The sequence below is a fragment of the Ornithodoros turicata genome, unplaced genomic scaffold (genome assembly GCF_037126465.1).
Source record: "Ornithodoros turicata isolate Travis unplaced genomic scaffold, ASM3712646v1 Chromosome49, whole genome shotgun sequence".
In the NCBI taxonomy this organism is placed as follows: Eukaryota; Metazoa; Arthropoda; class Arachnida; order Ixodida; family Argasidae; genus Ornithodoros; species Ornithodoros turicata.
The window spans coordinates 447,389-466,451 of record NW_026999379.1 but is presented as its reverse complement, the minus strand read 5'-3'; the positions used below and the strand labels follow the sequence as shown (position 1 = coordinate 466,451).

General features: G+C 44.0%; 1 protein-coding gene across 4 annotated transcripts in view; it reads left to right on the top strand.

Annotated features, from left to right (window-relative positions):
* Positions 1-19,063, top strand: part of LOC135374244 (venom metalloproteinase antarease TserMP_A-like) — a 155,959-nt gene that overhangs the window by 115,797 nt on the left and 21,099 nt on the right. For all 4 annotated transcript variants that reach the window (XM_064607245.1, XM_064607244.1, XM_064607243.1 and 1 more), the window contains exon 12: positions 17,558-17,702. In XM_064607245.1, coding sequence (XP_064463315.1) covers positions 17,558-17,702 — 145 coding nt within the window. The remainder of the gene's footprint in view (positions 1-17,557; positions 17,703-19,063) is intronic.

Here is a 19,063-nt window from a genome sequence, read left to right as displayed (position 1 = left end):
CCTCGTCGTCGCAGCTGAAGTGGCGGACCCCAAGAAACGCCTTCAGTGGCCCGAAGAGATGGAAATCGCTGGGGACGAGATCTGGGCTGTAAGGAGGATGTGGCAACAACTCCCAGCCAAGTTCCTGTGAGGTGTGTGTCGTGAGATGCGCGGTATGCGGGCGTGCATTTTCCTGTAGGAGGAGGACTTCTTTGGTGATAAGGCCCGACCACATATGCACTATTGATGGCGGTACTACTGGATAGAAAATCAACATGAACACCATCCTTGTCCCAGAAAACCGTGGCCATGACTAGAGTTGAGTGTGGGTAAGCAAACTTGGACCCGCACCCGCACAGTACCCGCGCGTGTGTGACCCGCACCCGCAATAATTTTATCTGGGCGACCCGCACCCGCAGTGCTATCTGTATAGGTGGCGTGCATATGACGTCGCATCATAGCTTTACCGGTGCTTTTTCCCTCTATCTGGTGAACCGGCGCACCCTGCCTATACGCGTGCTTCTTTTCACTCTTTCGGGTGATTCGGCTTACGCAAATGCACCCCACCTATACTCGCATACTCGCATGGGACCCGCAGTGGGAAGTGTTTCTCGTCCATTTTACCGCTGTTCCTACTTTAAAATAATGGAAATTCTGAGTGTTGGCTACGTGTCTCGGACGTTTTCAATCGTATGCCAATAAAATTGCAATTCAACAGAGAGCCATATATTTATTTATTTCAAAAAACCCCAAGGGCCCGAGGGACATTATATGGGGGGTGGGAACATCATATTGGCATGGAACATTGAGAAGGAAAACAGAAGGAAATAAGGAAACAAAACAACAACAACATATTGGGATAACAGGATAAGAACAATACAAGTAAGCATACAAAGCGATAAACTCAGCACTACAACAGAACTTACGGAAAACTGTATGGTCGTCAATGGTAGCGATTGATGATGGGAGGCTGTTCCACTCAATCGTAGTAGTGCAAAAAATGATTTAGAGAACGCGTTAGTAATACAGTGGCACTAACTGCATTAATAATCGCATTAATACTACATCGTGTTAATACTATATAATTAGGGAGTGACTTTTTCGGGTTAAATGCCTTTCCCAGATTCGGGGCGGGGGGGAAATCGGGTGCTATTTTTAACTTGTAATTCGGGGTAAAATCGGGTGAAATTGCCACTGTGGTGGTACGATCGGGTGTTATCGGGTGGTTGTGACTCGTTCGCTTACCTCTTCCACATCCATTCCTTTACCACAACAACACACATCACGGGTGAGCTGTGCTTCGCACTATTTATTATACACACACATAAGAATATTTCCATCATTCACAAATGCAAATATGATAGACAGTAAAAAATCATACAAAATAGTAACATTTACAGAGGTCGACAGCGACATTTACATCAATAACAATGGTGGCAGCATTCACGAGTGGTATCTACAAAACATTTTTTTTTTTTTTTTCACATATAACATCATTTGCATCTTGAGGAGCTCGGATGACATTTGAGAGCGTTCCGGACGCTGCACATATCGCATCTTTGAAAACGCTCTTTCAGTGTCGCAGCTCCCATTTGGTATGCACAGAATGGTAAGGGCAGCCTCTGACAAGTGCGGGTAACGTTCTCTCGCATCTTCCCAAAAGGTAGTGAGCAACAGATCGTGGTTCTGAGGCGCATCCTCCAAAAGATACTGTTTCAGTTCACCGTAAACAGAAGTATGGTCATCCACAACAAGGTCAAACAGATCACGATAATAATCTACCTGCTGTGGTGCCAGCGATTTCTTGAACGGATCAAGGACAGATCCCAGTTGTAGGAAATGCATCTGGTCGAAACTGGAGCCTGCTGTTATGTTACGTGCAACAGTACTAGTATGCCACTTTTCACAGAGTGTACCACAGAACTCTTCATGACACCCTTTTGCATCTTCCCCTCTGCCCTTGGAAGCATTGCCAAGGCAGTGCTTGCTGTGTCACTCCTCTGATTTATTAGATCAGAAATTATCTGCGGCAACTTGACACAAACAAGATGCTAGTAATGGGCCACTAAAATCTTCCCGCTCTCGAGCTCAATTTGAATCTGCATTAACTGTTGAAGCGCATCACGCATAAGTACAGCCTTTGCAAAAACTTTCTGACTTTGCCCAGCAGGTATAGTGTTTATCTTTGCCGCTTTGCTGTTACTTGTATTATTTTGCACGAGGTCAATTAAGGATCCCCAGATTTCAACAACACACTCTAATGAATTGTAGAAGCTGGACCACCTGCTCGGAACTACAGCAGGCGGCTTGCGAATATCGCCTCTTTCGGTACCATTGGCGATGCAAACCTCGTAGTACTCCTGCAAGAGCTTATTCGCATGCTTGAACAGCGCGCCAAACTTAATTACGATGGATCTAACGTCTGCTAGACAGTCTGCAGACACAGCACGATATACACTGACATGAATGAGGTATGTCTTTAACGTGCAAAACACATGTAGCCTCTGCGGCCATTTTTTCATGTACTCGGCTGAATCCCATGCCAAAGCAATCACATCTTTCCATGATTTGCCCGCACTCTTTAGAGCTTTAGTAACAACAGTGCCAACGGTAAAGCTATTGCAAGCGTTTACCCGTTCAACATCAATTAGCACAATGCGCTTGCCCCCCTTCTCTTTGCTAGTAACATAACACGGTGTTCACAGTTGGAATGCCGGTTATGTCAGGAGATTCATCAACGATCACACTTACTTTCGACTGTCCTATGTCTTCACGTAACGCCGCAAAATCCTTGTCAAACATATCTTGAAGGTGCTTACGCCGTAGTTGGTTTGATGACGGCATTGTCTTTGTTGCGGGGCACTACTTCTTCACGAAATCTCCCAATGGGCCGTCGGCGTGCTCCACGCTTACCCCAGCGTACGCAAGAGCGCGAACAAAATCGTGCACCACGCTCATCCCGAGCAGGTCCTTCTCCCGTTGTCTGATCATCACGTCAAACACAGTAGGCTGGTTCGCATTCCTCGCCATTTCTTCCAGTGCACCGGCCTTCAACCTCTTGTGCCGGGTCGACGCCAAATGTTCCTTTATCCTGTCGTACGGCTTTCGTGCAGGATCATGTAGTAATACCACGTTGCAGTACTTGCGCGCCAGCGAATGTTCCCCTTGGCTTGTGTGGTTGGCATGCCCAGCGACGACTTCAAAGTCTTCGTGATCCTTGCACCAGTCCTCTGGGCTCTTCCTTTTTCGTCCCATTACGAAAGCGACTAGATGCCAGCAAAGGCAAATCTCAACTGCCAGCGCAGTGTCTGCGGAATGTACGGTTGTTGACGTCATAGAGGAGAACTAGGATACCACTTGCTTTGTCACTCTACCATTCGATGAGCGGCCTACTTGGGGTAATCCGTGGTAGAATGGGACACACAGTGACCTGAATGTCTTTCCGGGAAGTCACCGAGTTGGTTTGGATCGTCAGTATAACACGTGGGGATGCTTTTCACCCCTCGCTGGAAAGGTCAGTTGCACGATTGCTACGGAACGGCATTCGGGGAGAAATCGGGTTTAACCCGAATTAGTCGCAAGATGATTGGGGAGGGAAGAATCGGGTCGAATCGAGTTTAACCCGAAAAAGTCACTCCCTATATATAATTAATACTAACTGCATTAATAATCGAACTCGTCCGCCAGCACTTGTCTCCTGCATGTGGATTTATACGGCCAACGACATAGGGCATTGCTGAGCTCGCGTGTGACAGAGAGGGATCACATAGTTGGACCCGCACTACCCGCGTTCGCATTTCGGGAACACCCGCATTTTACCCGCTACCCGCAGCGATCGCGAATTCCTACCCGCAAATCATGGCTTTGTGCTGGGTGCGGGCGCTTGTCCAAAGTACTGTGAGTAGTTCCCGCTTTCGCTGTCATCTCCCCAAAGCAGTCATGGAGTGGCATCAATTGCAAGCCGCGAGGCAACCGTGGGCGGTAAATACTGCTGTTTCTTTCCCGTAAAATACGTGACAGATAACGACTGTAGTCACAGACACAGCCTCTCCACACAGCTTCCGGAAAAGCTAAATACGTTGCGGGGTAAGTATTTCTTCTCCTGCGCAACAATCGAAAGTTAAAACAAGGTCGGTTTGCCATGTGCTTCATGGTGGCTTTTACAGCGGAACTCTTGGAACTACAGAGGTTGCATTAAGTGTGGCAGACAACCATTATAACGTTAATGCTTTCCTACTTTGTTACCTCATGCTTACCTCATGTCAACTAACTCGAGTGGTAAGTGAAAGTCATTTATTATACTGCCCAGTATCAGCACGGGTACAGATTTCTACAATGTACAATTGAATGTCTCTACGGGTATAAAGTGGAGGCATACGTAACCAAATCCTAGCTTTTCCTACATGCATAAAATCAACGAAGGAAAATAATATCGTCGAGAGCCTCAGCACTGAGCTGTGTTCGGTGGCACGAAAGAGTATATCGAAGCCCCGAGAACGCCCTCTCGACGCTGACTTGCGTCGCTGGAACCGCAAGGGCAACAGTGGCAAAGGAGTACAGCTCCGTGCGGCGACACTTTTCTTGCTCCCATGATGTCCAGAATATTTGCATTCTTGTTTATTCGAGGCTTTTTCTCAAACGCATCGAGGCGGCTGGCTATTTCTTCGTACAGCTGGGAGTGATCACTGAACTGATGGCCTTCTTCTTTGTCAATGAGAAATGTTTCCACCTCGTCAGCTGCACAATGAGAGCTTTCAGGAGACACCCCTGATGGCCCCTCCGTTTGCTCACATTCTTGCTGGAGCGTAGTAAGTCTCTTCCAGGTCACTAGCAAATGTTGTTTTGCTCTGCATCTCTCTTCAGTAGTTAACGCTACATGGTAGCGGGGATTAAAAAAATATCAGAACAAAATAGATCATTTCCCACGAGGAGCTTCTCCCGCCGTCTCATGGCGCTAACTTTACGTTTCTGGAAATCTCATTTTGCAGTCTTGACATGTCAATACGGCACCTCAGCCAAATTCCGTAGAAATCTCCAATTGTAAGCTGATCTCCTTGGAGCTCAGCTATTGCCGTTTCAGTCTGCGTAAAGGTGCTCACCATGTTCGTGATCTCGCCTGCCAATCTTTTTCGCTCAAGTGCGCATCCTCCTCAGGCCCAACAAAATTGCACAGGACTCTGAGTTCTAGGAGACGGCGGAGCATTGCAGAAGTAGACATCCATCTTGTCGGACAGCCAATGATTGATTTCTTTGGTCCTAGCTTGCGGAGCAAGGACATCGCCGTTTGTGTCCGCATTTTTTTACGACACTTCGGGATCTTTCTAGAATGTCATTGGACGGTGGGCACTTCCGAGCGTCGTGAACCGCGAGCTGCAAAGTGTGTGCCGCGCATCTCATGCCTTGTAGAAGGGGCCCGTCATCCGAGAAAGCAAAAGCTCCCTCGAACTCATCAAGGGACAGAGTAGGTGCAATAGCGAACGAATTTTCTTCTTCTTCCTCTTCGCCTGAAGGATCTCCACTGGGTGCGGTTGTAGCTGCGGCCTCCCCTAGGAGTCTTAACATCTTGACCATGTTTGCTGCGTTGTCCATTGCGACACTATAAATTTGCTGTGGAGAAAGGTTATATTCTGATAGTATCTGAAGTACCTCACTCTTCAGGTGCTCTGCGGAGTGTCGCTCGAACAATTCTTTCGTAGCAAGAGTCTGCAGCTTGATTCTGCCATTCTCAATGTATTCAACGTTGACACCAAGCATCGCTCTGTCGAGGTGTGTCGCGCAGTCCATTTTCAACGCTACAAGTCGACCATTTAGAGATACTGTGACTTCCCGCTGAGCAGCTTCCGCGTCCACGGTAACTCGTTCACGGACACTTTCCGCGGAGATGCTGAATTTCTTCTTCATGGCGTTCAATACAGGATGAATTATTTTTCTAAATCCAGAGTCATCGACCAAGTCGAACAGTCTCTGTTTGTGACTAGCTTTTTGTGACTAGCTCTGTTTGTGAACATTTTTTGTGACTAGCTCCACACAGGCGTCCATGATGACCTTTGCGGTTATGCTCACGCTAACAACGTTACCCTGCTGGAGCACGTCCTGCAGGCGCGGTTGCCTAACCGTCCCCTCACCTTCCTGGCTGGCGCTGGTTTCCATGCTAAGGCCCTCAGATGCCTTGCTGCTGGAAGGTTTTTGCAGAAGGAAAAGGGCTTCATATTCCGCTCTGTGGTGTCGATGGACGTGGCGCATGAGATTCGAAGCATGGTCCCCAGTGAGGCGCATCCCACATTCAGCTACCTGGCATACGAACTGTCCTCTTTCCGGGTCAAACTTGAAGTGCTTCCGGACTGGATGACCTTTCACATGTACCATCACGGCTGTGAACAAACAGAAATGGAAACAAACTTCTCGGAGGCGTAACAGGCGGTGCAACGCGTACTCGCGTGCACGTGTGGGGAGAGGATTGCTGTTTTCCCGATCCTTACGTCACATGTGTACTCTAAAATATATCGTCAAAAGGAAGTTCATTTCAGTCTGACATTTAACCTTTTTTGTGTCCGATCTCTAAAAAGCAACGATCAATGCATTCATCTTTGCTATTGTAACATATACATGCTAAACATTGGTCGGCTATTTCAAAAAATGGAAACAGGATCGTGGATGCTTCCCTCCGCTGGACGTTCGGAATGGCCGTGAAAGCTAACGATGTAGGTCAATATGGCACTAAACGGGCCAAATTAGACGGCTCAGCTTTGCATGCTTACTGTGGCATGGCGGGAGCATTTCGAAACCTTGCACGAACTTCAGTATTTCGAACACACCGGCCTTTAAACATAGTTTTCGTGATACCACCGGGGGATCAGGCACCATATTGTTAGCTAAAGGGCGTTTGAAGGCGCGTACTTACGTATGACATCTTCTTTGACTTGGCGAGCGACGTGTGGCGACCCAGCAGACTATCTCGTGTGCAACGCTGCGTCCGACGATGGGATTGGCCTCTGGCCGCAACGGCGGACGCCTTCTTCGTCCACGGACAGGCCGCGCGAGTAGCCCACATGACTACACATGACAAGCGGGACGATTTCATATTATTTTGTATGGAATCCTTGTCGCAGCAAATGATTCGGATCAATGTATGTTCGCGGATGTTCGAAAAAGGAAAAAAAAAGGAAAAAAGAAAAGCACCGAAACGTTCAGTGAACCGTTCGGAGCGGTTCTTTTCATCATCATTTGTTCCGGTTTCGGTTCGGCTCCAAGATGGCAAAAACGGTAACACACACACACACAAATAACGGTTCGATTCCGGTTTGCGGTTCAGTTCTGGTTCGGTTCAACACCGTTTTCATGAAATACACCTGAGTGAGGTACACACATACTGCGAAGTCGAGGGGGAAGCTTGCCTGCATTTTCCCGACAGGTATTCAATATTGAAGATATATTCTATCTCTCTCTCTATCTCTCTTCTATCTATCTCTATATTCTACCTGGTGAGATTGTATACGTTGAGATACTCTCTGCGAGTTCGTACTATCACGTAACGCACAAGTCTTATATTCTGTGTGCAAACCTGTGAACGCGGTGAATCACTCGATCTGCACGTTAACATTTTGCTATTCTAGCAACTGTATTATATAAAAATCAGACATTATGTAAACATTCCGTCCTGCTTTGAGCTGCGCAAATTCCCCCAACTACTCTGCCTTCCACCTGAATAATGCAAAGGCAGACCACAGTGACAGGCGCATTCGAAAAACGGGGTGAGAAAAAGCAACTGATTTCTATGCTCAATGACACAGCAACATGCAGGCAGACGTGACACTGTTTCAAGATCTTCGAAGGCTGTGCGTTTGTACGATCGGTATGTTCTCTCCTTTGCATTTTCCCACGACCATCTCAAACGCGACTGAAGTAGTAATTGGGGGGGGGGGGAGGAGCATGGGTGTTAAACTACGGCACCCCTGCCCCTGAGCCCTGCGCGTATTTTTCCCCGCGCGGCGCGTGTGCGGAGGGTTGTCCGCGTGCTTATCGGCGAGGGGAGGGCTGCGTGCGCGCTTACCCTCTCACATTTTTCAGCCTGGGTCGACTTCTTTCCACATTTTTGAGCCTTGGCAGACTTGGGTCGCGTATTTTTTCCCGCACTCGCCGGGCGGCGCTCGGGTGGAGGCGGTTACCGGTGGGTGGCGCGTGGCCGGAGGGCTGCGTGCGCGTTTACCAGCTCACATTTTTCAGCCTGGGTCGACTTCTTTGGCCATACGTGGGCCGACTTCAATCATTTTTTTTTCAGCTACAACAGGTGTGCAGTAGGCTGTTTACATGTAAAGGATAGCCATACACAAAAGTACAAGTGAAAATATATTTATTAAAGTCATTAGTGTCAGAAATTATGTTATGACTCTGTGTGAAGGAGAAAACCCCAGCCAAGAAACTCTGATACAGAAGAAACACAATCCTCGTAACAATACTTATTACAGGCATGACGCAATAGCATTGAAGTGGTATCACAATTTTTTATTAGTAATAATCACGCAAGTTTTCAATTAAGCAGAAGCAGTAGCACATTTTAATCAAAGAAGATATTTTTAATCAATATGACTACAATCAAAATTACAAGTTTTATTATAAGAAGTCTAAGATGTGAGAACCTGACAGATGTAAGTAATTTCGAGCACAGCATGGAAGCTAAGTTTAATATTCCAACATGACAGAAATTTAATTAATCAATTTCTTATGAAGTGAATAGCGCAGACATAATGTAATAATGCGAATCAACACATAACATTAATAGAGAACCAATCATCCAACATGTAGGGAAATAATAGCTACACCATATCAAAACGAGAAACGATCACTACATTTAATCAAAGAAGATATTCTTAATCAATATGATTATAAACAAAATTATAAGTTGTGTTATAAAAAGTCAAATATTCCTATACGTGAGAACCATCAATGCAATAGCGGGAAGTTCTGATAGTTGTATGTAATTAACTGTGAGCAGCAGAGACCCTGGAAGACTATGGGACACGAACACAAGAGGATATAAAATCTATACCACTACAAAGAAGTTATTCTTAATCAAAACAACGGAGTAATCTACCATTCAGAAAATCAAAAGAAAAAATCAAACTCCTCAGAAAATAGACATGTTAAAAATGAACTTCACCACATAGGACGCTCCTAGCCAACAACCAGATCTGACGATATCTGCCCTGATTTGTTGAAGACGGCTGCCAATAGATGTATGGAAGACCACGGAACACGAACGACAAGAACGACACGAACACAAGAGGAAATAAAATCTATACCACCACAAATAGATGTCGATATCACTCGCAGGGATCACTATCTTTTCGCATCCTTTCCCTGAAACGGAAATCTTTCGTCAAAGTGGTTGTCAAGTCGACTAAGTTTGTAGAGATGCGATATTGTTATTGAACATGTAGAGAAAGTCCAAATTATTAATTGGTAGCAACGATACTCAATCAAAAACGAGAAACAAATTGAATTACATCAATTTTTCTAATATCTTGCAACAGAAATTTCTAATGAACCACACAGAAATATCAAATATGCGCTTGTTTATTTCGGTAAATTACAGTTCTCTTTCAAACTCTGAAGTTTTCGTTTGTTGTCTTCATTGATGAATTCCGAAGACATTAAATAGTTTATTCTGATTATTGGTCGCTTGAATCCAGCGTTGATTAACGCAGGCGATATGTTGTCGCCGTGTTTGTATTGCTTCAACAACTTGCACTTTGTCGCGATGAACTTGCACAGTCTCTTATTGATGTTTCCTTTCTTTGTATGAAGATTCTTGAATGGCGTACAAGAGAGTATTAGATGAAAATCGTCTGGTGGTCCACCACAATTGATATGTTTGTTGAGTTTCAACAAGTGAAAATACATCAGACCTTGCACGGCAATATTGAACTTCTGCTCATTCGACATCTTTGCAGAGACTGGTTGAATAAAATAATTGCGTTGTTGGGGTATTGGAACATATCATGTGATAAGATTTTATGTACTTGCCATCTCAGATATATGTAATTTCAACAAATCCGTAATGAATCGTGCGATATAGACCGCTTGTATATGATAACTTGATCCGACTGCTTTCTTGATGAATGCAATGCCCATTGCAATGATTACGATTACATCTGGTCTAGTGTATTTCAACTCTTCGTTAGCAAACCTCAAAGACTCCGCTATCAATCCCAGTGGCCCTTCCGACGTTGATGTGCAGATATTTTTATCAGTATTGTAGATTCGGCATATAAATTCTTGTACCTTCAGTTCTGTAGTTTGTACCATATCTCCGAATACGACCATGTCTAGGACGTATTAAAATGCAGCGATAATGAAATCGTTTCGGGGCTCCTTCTTTTCGAAGCAGTTTTTTATAACATCTTCCCATGACTTATGGTATCGAGTACAAAATCTGTCCATCCTTTCAATGTAGAGCAATTGACTCTTCTGTTTTCAAGTGCAGATCTACACTCAATTAAAATCATATCTATGTTTATTTTATTGATTAAATTTTTTTAGACTGCTATAATCTCCACCTGTCGTGAGAATTATTGTTTTGATTATGTTTCAAGTATTCACTCGACTGATATTCTATGAGTTGTTAACTTACTGCCTGAAATAATTATTGTCTTGTACTTGCTCCAATTGTTCACTCCATTGACATAAGTAAGTACCTCTAAGATGGGAATGCCTCATAACTCTGAGTTGCATTTCACATTTGATATTTCTGTGTGGTTCATTAGAAATTTCTGTTGCAAGATATTACAAAAATTGATGTAATTAAATTTGTTTCTCGTTTTTGATTGAGTATCGTTGCTACCAATTAATAATTTGGATTTTCTCTACATGTTCAATAACAATATCGCATCTCTACAAACTTAGTCGACTTGACAACCACTTTGACGAAAGATTTCCGTTTCAAAGAAAGGATGCGAAAAGATAGTGATCCCTGCGAGTGATATCGACATCTATTTGCGCTGCACAATAAAATATATCGCCTTTGAACTCTCTTATCTGACCTCTAGAGCGCCCCGTTTGCTGGACGAAGTAATATAGCCCCTAACCCTTTGAGTGATAAAGCATGCGCGGTGCTATGGTCACATAGATAGAGACATAAAGTCTCCCGGCTTTGAGGAAAAGAGTGAAAACAGTGCATATTTTCTACGGCTTGGATACCTCCATCAAGGTTCGTACTGTTTGTTAGAATGAAAATTGTATATAACTTGTAATTTGATTGTCATCATATTGATTAAGAATATCTTCTTTGTAGTGGTATAGATTTTATTTCCTCTTGTGTTCTTGACGTTCGTGTTCCGCGGTCTACCATACATCTATCGGCACCCGTCTTCAACAAATCAGGGCAGATATCATTAGATCTGGTTGTTGGCTAGGAGCGTGCTATGTGGTGAAGTTCATTTTTAACATATCTATTTTCTGACGAGTTTGATTTTTTCTTCTGATTTTCTGAATGGTAAATTACTATGTTGTTTTGATTAAGAATAAGTTCTTTGTAGTGGTATAGATTTTATTTCCTCTTGTGTTCGTGTCATTCTTTGTCGTTCGTGTTCCATGGTCTTCCATACATCTATTGGCACCCGTCTTCAGCAAATCAGGGCAGATGTCATTAGTTCTGTTTGTTGGCTAGGAGCGCGCTATGTGGTGAAATTCATTTTTAACATATCTATTTTCTGATGAGTTTGATTTTTTCTTCTGATTTTCTGAATGATAGATTACTATGTTGTTTTGATTAAGAATAACTTCTTTGTAGTGATATAGATTTTATTTCCTCTTGTGTTCGTGTCCCATAGTCTTCCAGGGTCTCTGCTTCTTTCCGGGTCTGCGTTCCTTTCCAATATGTGCACTTTTGTTCGGGTTGCGAACGCCACACAGCTCGTTTCGCCACACTTCTCATTTCGCGTTTTACTGCTGCAAGCTCTCAATAGTTTGTTCACTCCAAATTTAAAATTCAAGCAGGTTGCTACTGAAAACTAAACTTTTTGATTTCGCGTTTTATTCCTGCAAGCTCTCAATAGTATGTTCACTCCAAATTTAAAATTCGAGCATGTTGCTATTGAAAGCTAAAGTTTCTGACTTCGCATTTTACTCCTGCGAACTCTCAAAAGTTTGTTCATTCGAAATTTAAAATTCGAGCATGTTGCTACTGAAAACTAAACTTTCTCATTTCGCGTTTTACTCCTGCAAGCGCTCAATAGTATGTTTACTCAAAATTTAAAATTCGACCATGTTGCTATTGAAAACTAAACTTTCTGATTTCGCGTTTCACTCCTACAATCTCTAAATAGTATGTTCACTCCAAATTTAAAATTCGAGCATGTTGCTATTGAAAACTAAACTTTCTGATTTCGCATTTTACTCCTGTACACTCCCAATAGTATGTTCACTCCAAATTTAAAATTCGAGCATGTTGCTACTGAAAACTAAACTTTCTCATTTGGCGTTTTACTCCTGTACACTCTCAATAGTATGTTCACTCCAAATTTAAAATTCGAGCATGTCGCTTCTGAAAACAAAACTTTCTGATTTCGCGTTTTACTCCTGCAAACTCTAAATAGTGTGTCCACTCCAAATTTAAAATTCGAGCATGTTGCTATTGAAAGCTAAACTTTCGCGTTTTACTCCTGCACACTCTCAATAGTATGTTCACTCGAAATTTAAAATTCGAGCATTTTCCTATTGAAAACTAAAATTTCTGATTTCGCGTTTTACTCCTGCAAACTCTAAATAGTACGTTCACTCCAAATTTAAAATTCCAGCATGTTGCTACTGAAAACGAAACTTTCTGATTTCGCGTTTTACTCCTGCAAGCGCTCAGTAGTATGTTTACTCAAAATTTAAAATTCGACCATGCTGCTACTGAAAACTAAACTTTCTGATTTCAAGTTCTACTCCTGCAAGCTCTCAATAGTATGTTCACTCCAAATTTTAAATCCGAGAATGTTGCTATTGAAAACTAAACTTTCTGATTTCGCGTTTTACTCCTGCAAACTCTCAATGGTTTTTTCAATCCAAATTTAAAATTCGAGCAGGTTGCTACTGAAAACTAAACTTTCTGATTTCGCATTTTACTCCTGTACACTCTCAATAGTATGTTCACTCCAAATTTAAAATTCGAGCATGTTGCTACTGAAAACTAAACTTTCTGATTTCGCGTTTTACTCCTGCAAACTCTCAATAGTATGTTCACCCCAAATTTAAAATTCAAGCATGTTGCTACTGAAAACTAAACTCTGATTTCGCGTTTTAATCCTGCAAACTCTCAATAGTTTGTTTACTCCAAATGTAAAATTCAAGCAGGTTGCTATTGAAAACTAAACTTTCTGATTTTCGTTTTACTCCTGCAAACTCTCAATAGTTTGTTGAATACAAATCTTTAAATTTACTTATGTTTCTTTCAAAGAAACGTATGACTTAGCGTTTCGCTCATGCAAACTGTCGTTTAGTCACTTGCAATTTAAAAGTGACCATATTTCCATCGGAAACAAACCCTTCTGAAGTCTCGTTTTTCACATGCAGTTCGACGGTCGCGTGTCAGTCGTGACTGATAATTACCTCTCGGGGAAAAAATACAAAATAACATAACTATGATAATCGGAAATAAAATATGAAGTTCATGAAATATGAAATATTGGAGTAGACACCTGCGCACAGCTATAAAGTTGGCATTCCTGAGGAGGAATTAGCGGCCTTTAATTGTCACAAAGCCGTATTACTCTAACAGCAACATAAACTAGTTACAGTTTGACAGCGTATGCCGATGCTCTGAATAATACACGCATAGCGCACAACAATCCACGAAATCTCTTTTTCTGCTTTGTTGGTTTAAGCACAACAGGAGTTCCCGTTCGTCTTTCGGAAGAGCTCCTGTTTTATGTAATCTTTTTTTTTTATGCTAACGGTGCAAAACTATTTGAAGGACATCTGCTGTGCAACTATAAATTAAGGTATTTGATTAGATTGATAGAAACTCGGAGCAGTGACTTCTATATTTTTGCAGCAAGCGGGTTTGGACTGTGTTCAGCTTACTATCGATAGGTGAAACTGTCGATACTCAAATGAGTAGTCATCTCAACCACCGATAGTACTATTGATAGTGTTTCGATGACTATCGCTCATCACTACGAGCAGCGGTTTCACGCAGTCTCACGTTTTGAGGACACTGCTGGCGTCTCTACGGGTCCACTCTCCTCCCGTTCTCGCACACAACAGATTCCGCCCGAAGGAGTGCGAGAAGGAAGGGGGTGTCATTGTCGGAGAAACGGTGAAAGGGGATAAAGCGCGCATTTGACGCCCCGCGGCTCCCTTCTTTTTCTAGACTGTGGCGTAATAGATACAAATATTGTGTGGTACAGTATGGGAACTAGAACATTTTCCGCGAGGGTTGCATGAAACACTCTCGCAGTACTGTGCGCACGAACCATTGTGTGTGGCACAAGCCGTGGGGGCACACCCGCCTCGGACACACTTTGAGAAGCATACAACACAGCGATTGTTAATATGGTGGATGCTTCTTTTTTCTTTTCGGCATTGATGAAACATCTTCTGCCGAAATGAGACTACCTCCGGCCGTAACGAGACTTCGGCCGTAATGAGATGTTACCCTTACTGCACCTCCCCCACGGCTCTCGAATACATAACAGATTGTAAGGTTTCCCCACACTTACAGAATTTGTCGTACTTCATTGCCAGCAGCAGAGTTGGCATGCCCGCCAATCGCTAACCGTTTTAAATTAGACATGTGCCGTGCTCGGCCTAGATGATTTGTACAAAAATAGAAGAGCCTTCAAAGGCGCATTAGTTATCCTAATGAATACGTATTTTGTCATCCTCTCAAAGTGACGAATATAAAAGAGCATTGCGTTGTGTCATAGCAGAGCAGAGTTATTTCTTCCAAGACATTTATCTTCAGTTAGTTTTCTTACTCTTCCGCGCTTCATATGAGATTATTGTGTACCTAAATCACGATGAACTTCTTTCGTTGTGGCGCCGTATATAATGCAACTCTACACCAGATAACGCATATGCAACGGTTAAGCACCGCTTGGGCAAGACGTACGGTTTCTAACAAATGTACCTCTTAAATGTAAGAATAGCTTAGGATGCCTAGGACAAAATACAATGTAGAAAGAAATCCAAAAAACAGAAAGGCTTGCCTGAGAAACATGCTTACTTTCTTGTGTAATCCAGGTATAAAGTGCAATCTAGACTTCTCTAACTCACAGATCAACGTTTGTGCATGAAGCGCAGAGTTCGTTGCCTCCATCCCTCAGTCGTTGTGTCCAGCCTGCCGAGGAGCGAAAGAGGAACGAAAATACGTCGTGAGGACCAATAATTGCTTCATAGATATAATACACACCTCATAAGACTCCAATCTTGAATGTGAATCTTGAATGTGTGTCTGGCTGGGAAACTAAATAGACAAACAGATATCACCAACCAAAAATCCACCAAATGGATTTAACGCCATTCGAGGCCGACTTGGCTCCTTCTTCACGATTGAATAAGTTGGGCAGGAACAGCTTCTTTTATAATGTAGGAGGCGAAATCGGGACCACTTGCGGGCGTTGATTGTGGATGACATGTCGGAGGTCGTTGACGTAAACCGTAGGTAATGTCCCAACCCAAGCAGCACGATGTACTGAAAGTCCAGTGCAATAGGGGTGGACCGGTAGGTGGAAGGCCTTCAACAGACTCGTGCAAGTAAAGAACCTTGATAAGACACACACCGTCCACTCCTATTGCACTCGACTTTCAGTACATTGTGCTGCTTGGGAAAGGATCTGTTGATGGTTCCCGGGGTTAGCTAGAAATGCTAAGATTCCAAGAAGAGTCTCCTTGTCAGATTACTCTCTAGGTAAATGACAGTGGCGTTCTCAAAGTCGATCACATGGTCGCGGGCGTCGTAATGTTCGACCAGGGCGCTCCGTTCTACATCGGATTTACGCACGTCGTTCCGATGTTGTCGAAGTCTCTCTTGTAAGTTCTTTGTTTCGCGGCACATCGAGCAAGAGATGTTGTACACGTCCCCTTCGGCTTTTGTTCTGAGAAGTCGGTCCTTCGGGCGGGGGATGCGGTGGCCGATAGTAGATACGGGTTTGTGGGCGACCTGAGTTGCCTCTTTCCCCAGAACGCGTGCCAAGGCTTCTCTTGGGAATTTAGGGAACGGCAATGCGCCTGTTACGGACGACAGAGTTGTCCGTCCGAGGTGGGCGGTGAAGGATGTCGCCGTATTGACGGCGGACGACCCTGCGTATGAAGCTCTTCCTCTAGCCATTCTTTTTCAAGTGTGTCCGTACTGCTGCCTCCTCCTGTCCCCTGCCCGCATGGGTCGAACAAACTTCGCGTGCTCTTGATAGAAGCTATGATACGACTGACGCCTTATGGCTCATCGGGTGGTGGGAATCAAACTGTAGATACCGTCGACTGTGCTTTCGGTATACAGTGAACTTGTGGCGCGTTCCTTGTCCCTTCAGAAGCATATCGAGGAACGGTAAACTGTTGTCTCTCTCTCGCTCGACGGTGAATCGTATGGATAGCTCGATGCCGTTGAGGTACCACAAGAACCTATAGATATCCGTTTTCTTTAAGACGGCGAAACAGCCGTCTATCGACTCCAATCTTGAAGGCGACCAGTGCGTTTCTTCAAAGACCGATCCGGCTCATCCTCGCTCCCTGACGTTTCGAAACAAAATGATTTGCCAGCGGTTCGAAGAACCGCATCCTTCCCAAACGTGTGATGCCTCACTGACCAGCCTCGCTCACATTGGTATCTCACGTTATGTGGTGAATGTGCTCATTGTATTAGCACGCCTACCAGATAACATAACACCAGTGGCCAGATAACGGCAAAGTAACACAGGCTCAGGTCAAAAGTGAAATATCATCTGGTGAGTGCGCTAATATGTAGCACTATCAAACTCAGGATACGCCATGTCAACCTCACGTAAGTTCATGGCCCTAGTCTGAGTTCACACCTTATCAGATGATTGTCATCATGAGTTCCGAGTCCCGAAATGCCGAGGTATGCTTGTGGGACGTAGAAGGCTGACGATGAACCGTGAGCAGTGACAGACTCGTCTGTGGATAACATCTTTCGTGAAGTACATATCGCATGAGTGTGACGCAGCCTTAACTGTCCTACCACTGCAGTACTTTTGGCTTAGTTTTTCCTGATGTCAGGGATGTGTAGGCATACTGAAATCGGTAGTTTCGTCCTGAATGGCTTCACAATGCCGCTAGAGAAGAGAAGGTTGTACATGGCAACCACGAGGTGATAACGACAATGCTTTAGACATGACATGCTGAGCACTTGTGTAGTGACGAGACCCAAAATGTGGCAAAGTATCCTTGGAAGTGACAAGTCTGCCAATTTTTCCCCAGTGTTTTGTTTTAGTGCCGAGACAACAATACTATCCCTTCATACAGGGTATTTCACTGAAAGTGATAAAAAATTCTAACTGGCGACGTACTCACTGGAGGATTGTGGGACATCACATAACCCCTCTCTTCACTCAGACGTCTTGGTTTCTCACCCATGCAGGCTGCCTTCACGGAGATGTTTGTCCAGGAACAACACATACATGGAGGTGGAGGGATCCCGAAAACTGCCTGGGTTTATAACAACGCTGGACAGGATATGCAACATCGCTCATGCTAAGTCCGGGTACCCCCATGTTTATGACAGGGTAAGCCCAAATAGTTTCCATTTGTGTAACCATTGTTTTTTTCAGATTCGATAAGTCTAAGTTGCGATGTAAAGCAATAGTAACTCATGGCGTAAGGTAGCCAGACAACTGTGGCCCTAGGATGAATTCCATGGGAACTATAATCACAGTCTTGTGGAAGTCCGTGAGAGTTGTGGCTACAGACCACGCTCTTAAAAATGAACTTCACCGCATAGCACGCTCCTAGCCAACCATATTCTCGAATGATATTGTTACATGACCTGATTGGTTGAAAACGGGAGGCGTACGCCTTTTTTTGTGACAATTATGAACAACATATGTGTCAAAAAAAGACGTTGGCCTTCCGTTCTAAACATATTAGGGCAGATGAATATATCATTCGAGATGGTGGCTGCTTAGGGGCGTGCTATGCGGTGAAGGTAATTTCTATGAGTTCAGATGTTCATGCACTAAAAACGTAGTTTTAGGCGCCTAATGTTTTTTTTTACTTTTTACGCCTTTTACTGCCTAAAATAGGCAGTAAAAATGTCTGAGAGGCACATATAGGCACAGTCATTACTTACCATAGGAATATTTACTCCTGAGATGAGGAAAGACAAAATGAATACATTTGATGCGACGATACCTTTATTTCTTCAGTTCAATAAGAGAGGGGAAAGAGATATTCACGAATGCAAGCACGCTTCATAAGTGCAGCACTCAACGGGACGCCTAGTGTTACACACATACAAAGACCGTTTCCAACTTCGCGGGCCGTTAGTTGTGCTTTGTCACTCAAACTGAACGCTCAACGTCCACTGACGCATATTGGCGCAATTAATATTTCCTGAGGGTAGCATCCATTGCAGCATCTGTAATATTACTATCTTCACCGGTTAGTGCTTTTGCTACTAAACCAGATATTGGAAGCAGATGTGATAACTATCCTCCATGCTCACGCTTTGCTCCTCAATTCCCATTGCCCGCGCTCCGAACGGCACACCTTTGCAGCCACGGTGCTCTCTGGCGGTAGCAATTGCAGGAGTTGGAGCCACCTAGCGGCGATTTGGGAAAGCTGCGAGAGCGGGTCCAGCAGTCGAGCACGTCCGGGCAGGGGAAGCGGTACACGTATCTCTTGTTTTTGGATAGAATGCCGAAAACAAAGAATGTATCGAAATCAAAAATAATTATGCTGCACTCTTAGTAGAGAGAAAGTGCATACAGGAGTAAAAGCGCTAATACGAGACGAGACCAACGCGACGAAGCGCCAACACCAACAAGAACGTGCGCTTTGTTGTTTTGTGCTTCATTGGTGTCGTCTCGTTTGAGCGCACAGACCCCGTGCACTATTAAGGTGGCGCCCAGAAAATTGTCTCGTAGCG